Here is a 12,189-nt window from a genome sequence, read left to right as displayed (position 1 = left end):
AATACGAATCTAGTATATTTGCACACGTCTTACAAAATCGTTGTTAATGAATATAAATAGTTTTGTAAGTTTTTCATTAGTATTAATGTTTTAATCACAATAAACGATCAAAAATGAATTATGAACTAAAAATTGTTAAACGCAATTTTTTCACAAGCGCGACGGCAGTTGATTAGGTAATTAATTTTATTTTTAATTTAACACAATAACAAAAAATATATTAAAAACAAAATTGTAACAATGTATATTAATAAGAAAACGTTTTAATATTTCGTTTTCTGTGACAACACAGTATTGTCGGTATTATTAGATGAGTATTTTAATCAATTATATTTATTATATATAATAAATTTGTACACGCACACTTAATCGAGTATCAGAGACGTATTGAGGATTATTTATGAGATGATATTAAATATTTGCTATAAATAATATTATGTTATTGCTACTATAATGTCATTAGCCTCATGCCATTAAAATATACATTTTAGAATTTAGACACTATTCAATATAAATATATTTTTTCTAAATAAAAAATAAATAATATATATAATATTTAAAAATAGAAATCTGAGGGTTATAGTATTACCATTCCTAAAATACGCAACTGCATGTGTTTGTATAAATTTATATTTTTAAATATATGTGTATAATATACAATGATGGGTCGAACTGTCGAACCGAACAGAACTATTTACCATTTAGGTAACATTTAGGTATGTTCGAAATTTGAACTTGAAAATATTCTTTATTAAACAATCTAAAATTAATTTTCTATACTTAATAGTCTATAATAAGTATCATAGTAGTATTAACTATTTTTTTTATACTGTTATGATGAGTTAAGATAAAATAAAATAATCCCATGTTGAAGCATGCGATTATTTTTGTTAACATCTATAGGTAATTATTTTTCATATAATGTGTGATATATATATACGATCAAAATCACAATTCTATTTTTGGAAAAGTGAAAAGGAAAAATATGTTTGTACACAATATTTTTAAAAATTTTATCAGAAATAATAGTATTAGATGTTAATAATTATTATAATGTATTATATATTTTAAGGTGTATTCAATTTTGCACAATGTAATTAAAATTTTCATAATTTCAATATATTTATAAAAGGAAAAATAATGAGTTCAAATTTTAGTTCAGTAAAAAATTTTAATAGTTCGGTTTGGGTTCGTAATACATCGACAATGTTCGGTTCGACACCGAAAAATCAGGTTCAACCCATCACTAATAATATATATATAACTGAATTGTTTGAAATGATACTATCGATTTTTATTAACAATGATAAATTTGTAAAATTAAATTATATTTTTTATTTAAGAAAGTTTCTTATCACAGAAAACGTAATTCTAAGCATCTGCATTGTGATTATACAATTAATACTATTAATACATTGAGTTATTATATTTTGAAATTGTTACTATTAAATAATTATTGTTTATTAGCAAATTCTTTGATTTAAAAATTAAATAATTATATCAAGAAAATTAATTCCTTAAAATAGATTAATAAACTCCATACATTGCATTGTCGAAATAAAAATAATCTTTTGAAATTTGTAAAATTTAAAAGTAAAATTATATTTAAACTAAAAATAAAATAATTCACAAATAAATAATTGTTTGAGATTCAAGTATTTACAGAGAAGATTTAAAAGTAAATTAAAATATATTGTTTTAAATATATATAATGTATACATAATGCATAAAAACATATATTAATAGTATGTCAAAAAAAACAAATTATTTATAATAGAGAATATATAAAGTGTATGTTAGTATAGTGACTCACTATATTATTTTACACAATGACTATTTACAATTTTAATTAAATAAAAGAGCTCAATTATAAATGACAAATAATAATTCTTCTTAGTAACTCAATTGTATATAAAAAACTTTTTTCAATGCTAACGCTAAGTGTCGAAGACCCGACGACATGTTACTGCTAAATTGTTTTTCAACAAATGCACATAAAAATTAACAAACATACATAATATAAACTTTTCGAAATTGCAAACAAGTGTTTGTAGTAATTAAATATAATAAAACTGCTAAATGGCAACAAATGTGGCAAAAAAAAAAAAAAAAAAAAAGAAAAGAGCAGTAAAAGTCTCTTTTTCTTCATTAAGGTTAATAAATAACATAAATCGAACCAACCAACAAACGATTACCACATCCACATAAAAAGGAATTCTAATATTCCTGGAACTTTTTATCATTTACCTAATATAATGTATTGTTTAAGAATAATATATTTTTCTATGTCGTCATGTCAGACGTTAGTAAAAAAAGTCCCAATAAATGTCTTTTTTTCGTCCGACTGTCGACATATTAGCGTTGGCCTACAAAACAAAAAAATAAGAAGAAAAAACAGACAGGCCAAACGGAAGAAGATTAATCAAAAGCGTTGAAACTATAAATAAGAAATTTAAAAATATTTACCAAGAATCGGTTCACTTTTGGTTTTGGTTTATCAGCTGGACGATCACCTTTTAATGATTCAAAACGAGCACGTAAAGATTTAGTTGATTCAATGCTTTCTTGTTCGGAGTCAAGCATTGTAATAGCATTATTCAGCGAATGCTTGTCTGGTTCCCAATGTTCAAATTTTTCTTTTAATGATTTTGCCATTACTGCATTTTGGGACTAAAATTCAGATAATTTGAATTATATAATATATAATTATATAATATATTAAAATAATTAATAAAATCATTTTAACTACTTTATATATTAATAATTCAAATTTTTTTTAATAGAATACAAACTTACATTTTTTAAAAACTCATCTTCAACTTTCACAGATGATTTCACAACATCATCATTACTTTCACTGCAAGAAGATTCTTCATTCTCACTGTCATCTTCACCACTGACCTCATCTTCAGATTCAGACTCTGTTTCTGATTCCTTATAGTCTGGTGGTGGAGTAAAACATTTTAGCGGTTTAGGACCGTCAGGTACAGTTGGTCTAGCTACTTCCATTTGTCTAAACAAGGATAACATCTTAGCAGTTGTGTTACTTTTGACTAATTCTGCCGTTTCATCAACTGGGTCTTCGTTGCGCACCACATTAGGATCACGATATATATCACGTTCTGGAGATTCTCCCTAATATAAAATAAATTATACACAGTTAATAATAATAATATAGATCAAATAGTTTGTAATTTTATACTGGCAGCAGATATTCTATGGTTATTAAAATAAATATTAACTATGAATAACAACATAACAAAATAATAAAACGAGATCAATTACACAAAGGAAGTATTATATTTGACATAAAGATACTATGATAACAAAAGAACTATACATTTATTCAGTATCATCAGACTAAATGTCATATATTCAATATTCTAAAATTTTTATTTAAAATTTTTATAATAGTATAATTCATAGATTTATGATCTATTTGTATTATTATGTATTATTATATTTTTTAGTAGAAACCATAAAAAAATTAATAATTAATATTGTATTACAGGCTCTTTAAATAGTATTATTAAAAATAATTATAAGTTTTAAGAATCAATCTACTAAGAAACAATATAATCTCAACTAGTAGTAGTTGTACAGGTTAAATTTTAAAATAATAACTACATTAACAACAGACATTTAAAATCATATCAAATTTATTTAGAATTTGAAATTTTAGTTTTTTCTGATTAATAACATTAATTGTTATTTGATGAAAACATAATAATTAAAAGCTTTAAAACTAATTTTATAGAGTTTATGTTAAATTTTAGTTTTTGTTGTATTTTTGAATTAATATGTGATACTTGAAATGATAGAATTGTACACAAAGAATACCTAAAATAAATTGTAGGAAATTAGTAAGTAAACACAAAAAAAATTATTATTATTTTCATTTTATTAGATTAGTTGGTAAAGAAATTCATTTATTTATAAATTACTTAATAGTAATATTATTAACAAATATACAAACAATTGCTAATTTAAAAATTCCAATTTTAATAAAATAATAATTAGTATACAGGTTAGGAATGGTTAGGATTAAAAGAACCCATTAGATAAGTATAATAGATAGGAAACCTTAATTTGGCCTTCTCGTGGGGGTGTAATTCTGAACTGTTTCTTAATGACCTCAGGAGGCTTGTATGTCTCAAAGAATTTAAACTTTGAAGAAACTTCAGCCGTTTCCACAGAAACGTCTTCGATGCGGTCACTGCATTTGACCACATCATCAGACACTTGGCGGTTGTATATTGACGTAACCTGTCATTTGTATACACATTCATATACATAAAGGCTTGAAAATATTGGTAATATTAAAAATTAAAGTCAATAAGTTTACAAATGAAGCTCTTAACATTTATTTTTGAGTTAAAAGTGAATAAATGGGGATTGATAAATTTAAAAATAATAAATAATGAAAATAAGAATGTAAATACGAAAAGAAATATATAAAAGATACTGAACAATTATTCTAATTACAGATTTTTTTTTTTTTTAAGTATTAATAAAACATTTAAAATTCTAAATATTCACTGAACAATTAGTTCAAGTTTTTTTTTTATCCGTTTTTATTATTTATGTAATATACTTTTAGAATATTTTTTGTCTCATATAATTAAAAATATATAGTTAAAAAAACCAATAAATTCCATTCTTAGGTCAGAATTAAAAACTAGAAATACATTTTAAAAACATAGTATATAAAGTTAAACTTAACTTAAATTATTTTTTGTAAAAATATAAATATTTATATTTATACTAAAACTACATTTCAATTTTATAAATTAGTTCAAATTTGTATTGCTAATCAGATTCATAATAAAATTATACTTAGAAAAATGTTTTATTCGATTAAATAGTAACTAACAAAAAGTAAAATATAAGCGAAACAATATTTAAACTTCCCATTATTCATATTATCATTCTACTAGAATAATTTAATTTAATGGAGAAATCAATAATTAAATATTAATATTGAGTGATGGTAATTAATAGTAGTAGGTTTATTAGTTAGTGAATCATGGAAGTTATAAGACAATAGATTGATAAACTTTTGACATTAATTTTGCCAAGCCACATCCGTTTGATTTTGTTTTCATATCTTTCTTTAGTATATGATCATAAAAAATACCATATATTATTTAAAATATTAGGATCAATTTAAATTGGTTATTTACCTGTTTTGTTGTAGGAATATATTCTTTCTTGGTATTCGTAATTGGTACAGCTTGTTTAGTCTTAGCTGCGTTTGCATCCAATTCCATGAATAGACTACGAGATTTTTTAGAAATTCCTAAAAGCAACAATATTAAATATAAAAATAAAAATAAGAATAAAGTGAATGTAAATTATCCAAACCTGCTTCGAAAACACTCATCTCATCTTCATCACCATTGGCCGAAACACTAGTATTATTTTCATCTAAATCACCATTTTCAGTATTCACTATTTCACCTTTTTCAAACTTCTCTTTGATGACTTTGGCTTTATCAGATTTGTTTATATTTAAATCTCGTTTTATACCAGTACGTTCACTTTCAGCTACAGCTTGTTCATACATTTGCTTCATTTTTCCTTGTTTTCCCTAAAATTATTAAAATAAAAACCATTCTATCAATTTAAATAAACAATTTAAATTTATTTTAATTGTTATTTAATAATTTATAAAAATACAAATTCATACGTAACATTGAATCTAATTTTAATCTTTGTTCTTCATGACAATAAAATTAATATAATAAAACAACTGTTCAATAAATTAGTCATAAACATAGTCATTCAACTATTTAGGGTCATCAAACTTTAATATCATTGTAAAATCAATATCAGACATTAAAATGGTAAATTCTAGTTTATTTCAAAAACTTACAGCAAATAATTTAGATCTGATGTTTTGTATTTCTTGTTTATGTTCTTCTTTCATTTCTTCTCGGCGCATTTCCCAATTACGTTTAACAGACTCCATCTTATCAAAACTCATAGGTTTCTCTTTAGAAATACTATTTTTTAATACATCATTTTCTGCATCATTATCTTCATCACTCTCGCTGTTTGATGAAGGCTCAAAGAATGCACCATTCAAATCCTCATTGGAAACACCAACATCCATTCCTTTAGATTGAAACCTATTAAAACAAGAATAGTTATCATTTTTTATAGAAAAAAAAAAATTAAAATATATAAAATACATACTTTGCCAATTTACTCAATATACTAGGTGAACGTTTAACACTGACTGGAGATTTTTCTAAGTTGCTATTACCATTGGTAGAAGCATTTTCAAAAGCTTGAAATCGTGATTTTACATTCAATGAGCCCAATTCTTCTAATCCTAAATCTGGTTTATCACTTGCTAAAATTATAAAATATTGATATTATAAAATATTCTTAATGTTAAATCTATGGTGTCATTTTTTTTTTTTACAATGTATATCAAAATTAAGTTGTTTAATTAAAAAAAAAAAAAAATCAATGGTTTAATTATACATCAATAAGGAAAAAGCATATAATTTACATTTATGAGGATTGCATTATTAGTAAAACATTTTAGTTTTTAGTTATTAACATATAATTAAAACGAAAATAACATATTGAGATTCACTTAATATTAAATGAACCAAGAAACTAAAAAATTAAACAGAAACAAATGTGAGAAATCATAAGGCAAAACACACATGTTACGATGGGTTTAAAATACTATCCATTATACCTCGAACCACATCTGGTGGTAATTCCATTGGTTGATTTTCACGTATTATCATTTCGGGTTTCTTGCGTCTAACTATGTTGATTCAAATGATTTTTTCAAACAAAATAATTACAAAAAGATATAATGTAAGATATAACTAATGACTTAAATTAAATTTGCACGGGAATCATTTTATCTGTATTTTTAAGTATTATTAATTTCTAAAAATTATAGGGTAAATGTAAGAAATAAATTAGATTTATTTATTGGTTATCATGATTTTTTATGAATACTTAAATTTATAACAATAGTTGCTTACTTGGTATCTCATCCTCAACAACTACTTTAGGTTTAAATAACTCTTTGAAATGAGGCTTACAGTATAATTTGCCTTCATGGCTACTATAAATATCAAGTCTGAAATCAAAAAACAAAAAATGAAGTATCGACTTATATGCTACTCTCAAAATGAAACATAATTTAATATCTAAAACTTACGTCAATTGCTTATTACATGTCATACACCGGAAACAGTTCTTATGCCAAACCTGACGTTCTGCTTTTATTTGTTCCATTGCATATACAGTCTTCGCACATGACTTACACACAGAATTAACTTCTGGACGTAAAACACCATTCTAAAAATTTAGTATAATTAGAATAAAAGAAATATTTTAAATATATACACACACAGAGCCACATTTAATCAGGAGCAAAGTCAAATTCTGGGTGGGGTGATTTATTATGCTTTAGTACTGTTATACTAGCATTAAAAGAACAATATATTTTTTATTTTCCCAAAATGCTGAGAAACAACATTAAAGTTTAATATAACACTGCATGTAAATAAAAATACAATAAATATGGAATTACATAATCATGTAATATTGTATTTTTGTAAGTAAAATAATAATAAAAATAAATAATAATAATATACTTGTTTTGCATCGCTTTTTTCAGATTCTGGAGATCTCTGTTGAAGAATTGATTTCTTTTCCAGTTGATCAAATTTTCCAAAACTTGATTTCTAAAATAAAACAATTATTTAAATATAAATACAAATAAATTTAATTAACACTAAGTAAAACATTAAAAGACTAACAAAATACCATGAACCTTTAAAATAAATAAAAAGGAACACTGAGATGGAATAAAAAATAATTGATGATAATGAAGAGACTTGTCATAAAAAACAAAACAAAATATTATATGAGTTTAAACCTAAATGATAATTATGGAAAAAATTCTATATTATTTATTAATAGAAAATGTTGTTTGCTATTGTATTTTATCATAGCTGCTTAATAAATGATACATGTAAAATGTAAAGAAACAAAGTATATTATATATATATATATATATATATATATATATATATATATATATATAAAGAAGAAAAAGCAAATATTAAATACACAAAAATATAACTAATTGATATCCGAAATTTAAATTTAAAAAATTTTAATAGTTGTGAATCAAAAATAAAAATGACTGCGAATAATTTAACTTGTAAATAAATTAATTATTCTGAATAAATAAATTAAATAAATAGGGAATATAATATCCGATTTTCGTGTAACAAAATTATGATAAAAATATAATTTTCATAAAAAAAGCAAATAATTATAATAACAATAATTTATATAATATTAATAATAATGATGACAAAAATAATAATAGTAAATATTATACTAAATAAATTTTCAGCACCCATAATATGGCTACATCAAGTTATGTTAGATTTTATTTTAAATTAAATACAAAAATGTTACTAAAGCAGTAAGACCCTATTTGCGGGTAAATAACATATCGATATCGAGTGCTTAACCAGTTAGATAAGCCCCTCGTAGATAAAAATATTATTTATGATTTTTGGTTTTGACATTTTTGATAGCAGATAATATAACAATAAAAAAAAATAAAAAAACATACTGGTTTCAATATACAATAAAATTAGAATTTTAAATTATCCACAAATCATTTAAAAAATTAAAATGATGAATAAAAATAATCTAGAATAATCAAATGAAAAATAAATGAATATAAAATTTATATATATATATATATATATATTTTTATTTTTATATATTTAATATATACAATAATATATTTTTATTATAATAATCAATCGAATTATTTTTTATTCGACCAATGTCCAACTCTGGTTCTCACTTGATTTTTTTTCATGATAAATCAAGCAACAAAAACAAAAAGTCCTAAAAGAGGCTAAAATGTAACCCTAATATTTCCGAATAATAATTATACATACATATTTAAACTAACTTTAATTAATTGTCAAATATTTTAAAATCAAGTCCAGGAAGATTAAAAATATGCCGTGAAATGAATAGCTGATGGTTAAATAATATTTAGAAACAAAATAAATAACATTTTCTGGCATAGTTGAGAATCTAAAATTACTTTCAGCATCCCTTCAAATACACTGTGCAAGTATTTATGTATTTATTAATCAATATAATTTATAAGAATATCTAATAATACATAACAGGTTTTATACTCTTATTATACATATATATTTAAAGTAAAATTCAAAGATTATTTTGGTACATATTTATAATTAATACCTCAACTAATATTTGTTTGGATATAATTGTAATTTTTTCATATATACTAACACAAATACAAATGCTTACAAAGGGAAAATATTTTATTAGCCGTCTACTGTATACAATTTATAATTAAAATCTGACCCATATTAGTATTTACTGTCATATTAATGTTTAAAGGTAATCTAATAATAGCATACCTCGACTCAAAGTGATTACCAAAATAATAACAACATACAACCCAAATACAGTGAATCAAGATTCAAGATACATAATTTATTAATAATATAAATAATAGTTAAAACAGTTCAAGAAGCCCATAACTTACCGAACAACCGTTTATCATTCCGTTTTCAAATCCGGATGGTTGTTTCTTAGTTGCATCAACGAAATTTCGCTTCTTTACAAAACAAATAGCAAACAAACACGCATTCAACATTTATATAAATGCAATAAAGACATAAAGAAGCAAGTACATACACGATAAGCAACTAATCGATTCGTTTTGAGAACAAGGAGGAAGAGAAAATAACTAACACTTTTACTTACCAATTCATTAATGGGAATAGAAGCAGGTACAGGCTCTTCTGGTATTACAGAGGATGATTTTCGGTTAGCTTCGTCACAATAAGATTTTTTCTACCAAAGCACACATAAATAAAAACAAACATAACTCAAGCAAACTAACAAAAATGTCAATAATTCTAATATAATATGAGTATTTATAATATTGCTATATAACATGCAAACAAAATATATTCAATTTTAATTAATAAATTATATTTTTACTGTACACCAATGAGTTTGAAAACTTCAGACTTTTTTCATTATACATCTTTTATTAAACAGTTTTATTATACCCTAAATATGTAAAATGTTAATTAGAAACTTTATCTAGTAATTAACAATTAAATACCATATTAAAAATAAAATATAAATAAAGGTACCATCACCTAATTTGTATAGATATATATTTTGTATTACTCATTATAATAACATATACTTCATAAACATAAACTACAAAATATATGGGAAGTAAAATATTTAAAGAAAACTAGTATTTTAGAACATTTATGTGGTCTCAACATTGTTCTTCTTAAATAAATTCATTATATACCAACAGTAAATTTTTCTCAGCAAAAACAAGAATCGCCAATTGTTTACAATACACACTTTGCAATTAATATTTAAAAAATTACCCATAAACAAGCTTACTTTTGAAAATGTAATACTATTTTACTTAAGCTTTAAATTTGTTTTTTGTAAACCGTTTTAAATTTAACAAAAACTATATTTAACCAACATTTAAATATAAATTTCATTATTAAATTAAATTGTAGATATAATATTAATTTAATTTAATTTGTTTTTAAAATGTTTGTTAAATTTTTAACTTTTAGTTAAATAAAATAATTATATAGAGCTATCACTAACACATTTTCCCCTTTAAATCCTTGTTGTCATAACAATTAATCTTATCAAGTTCAAAAATCCTACATCCAATATAATTTCATTATCTTGGTATTTACATTTATTTATATTATTTATACTAATTTTAACATTTAAAATTTAATCAAACTTAAACAAAATATTTTAAAAAATATGTGTCATATTGTATGATTATATCGACATTAAAAATGTACGATGGGTAATTTAACAATTGTATGATACATATAGGATTATTAATTGTCATTGATTAGGCTATAATATTGAATATTTTAATTTGTATAACATTACCATATTTAACATTTTATAAAACGTATCAATAAATCAGAAATTAATAAATTATAATTTAATAGTTAACATCATTATTTATAAACATTTAAATTAAATAATTTAAAAAATTCGGAACTGTTTTTAAATGAACTTTCTCTACTTTTTCTAAATTAAACCTTAAATACTGATAATTAGTAAGTCTGGAGCGATACTAAATTAATACATATTATACACCAACGTTTTCTAAAAATTATCATAACCGAAAAAGAAACCTTCTTTTTTTTCAAGTCTAATAGCTTCTAATAGTTGAAGTAAAAATGTATAAAATATACATGATTCATAGAACCAAAATATTACGTTGGAAGGAATGTAAACTATTAATCATGATTTTAAGTGACTCATACAATTTACTACTTAAACTTACTAGGATGGTTTTTATTTTATTTATTATTCTAAAAAATGTTGATGACACAACAGTATAACATAATGTATTCTCAATATAGGAATCTTGCTCTAAAGTAGAACGAACCTTATGAGGTAATGAATCAAGATTAAAAGATGTAATTGGATATAATGCTGTTAAATTTAAGTGGAGATGGATAAATACAATTTAGAACTAATTAGTTTATTCAACCAAATAAATAATTCAAAAACAATATGAACAAATGATGAAATATTTACAGAAAGAGCATGCATTATTAGAGTATTTTACACTATTTTTATATTATCTTAGAATATAAGTTTTGATAAAATTAAAAATCGTAAAAACAATTTGTTATTGAAAGTAAAACCAAATAAATTTAATTTATATAATCCACTGAACTGATAGTTATTAATTTAGTATTAATAAATAATATAATCAATACTAAAATATATAAAATAAAACGTTTGAGATATAAATTATTATTTCATTTAATGTATTTGATAAACAAATTTTTAACGGTTTTAATGTATGCTGTGAACGTATTTATAAAATAATATATAATACAAATTGTAAAATAATATTTTAAAAATTTCTTTACTTATTTTTTGTAGTTAAACCTTCTATAGATGTGAATTATTTGAACTTATTGTGTAGAATATTTTACATACCGAATACAAATTTGTTTTTTATATTAACAGTAATTTCTACAAAAACATAACTCAAACCCCTTTTTCATACACTCACACACACACACACACACACACACACACACACACACACACACACAC

General features: G+C 22.7%; 1 protein-coding gene across 9 annotated transcripts in view; it reads right to left on the bottom strand.

Moving 5' to 3' along the window:
• Positions 1–12,189, bottom strand: part of LOC112693609 (LIM domain and actin-binding protein 1) — a 39,892-nt gene that overhangs the window by 2,686 nt on the left and 25,017 nt on the right. For 3 of the 9 annotated variants that reach the window (XM_025568749.1, XM_025568756.1, XM_025568757.1), the window contains exons 5-17: positions 9,811–9,900; positions 9,590–9,661; positions 7,632–7,721; positions 7,193–7,332; positions 7,014–7,111; positions 6,716–6,787; positions 6,199–6,358; positions 5,876–6,131; positions 5,365–5,590; positions 5,184–5,299; positions 4,084–4,266; positions 2,797–3,135; positions 2,467–2,670 (exon numbers count right to left, since the gene is read on the bottom strand). In XM_025568749.1, the coding sequence (XP_025424534.1) occupies positions 2,467–2,670; positions 2,797–3,135; positions 4,084–4,266; positions 5,184–5,299; positions 5,365–5,590; positions 5,876–6,131; positions 6,199–6,358; positions 6,716–6,787; positions 7,014–7,111; positions 7,193–7,332; positions 7,632–7,721; positions 9,590–9,661; positions 9,811–9,900 (2,046 nt within the window). Of the gene's footprint in view, positions 1–2,247; positions 2,367–2,466; positions 2,671–2,796; positions 3,136–4,083; positions 4,267–5,183; positions 5,300–5,364; positions 5,591–5,875; positions 6,132–6,198; positions 6,359–6,715; positions 6,788–7,013; positions 7,112–7,192; positions 7,333–7,631; positions 7,722–9,589; positions 9,662–9,810; positions 9,901–12,189 lie in introns of all 9 variants that reach the window. The other 6 variants (XM_025568752.1, XM_025568755.1, XR_003149502.1 and 3 more) reach the window with 5 other exon arrangements.

The sequence above is a fragment of the Sipha flava genome, unplaced genomic scaffold (assembly GCF_003268045.1).
Source record: "Sipha flava isolate LNK unplaced genomic scaffold, YSA_version1 89_pilon_pilon, whole genome shotgun sequence".
NCBI lineage: Eukaryota > Metazoa > Arthropoda > Insecta > Hemiptera > Aphididae > Sipha > Sipha flava.
Note: the sequence above shows the minus strand (reverse complement) of the source record. Positions and strands in the feature narration are given on the sequence as shown.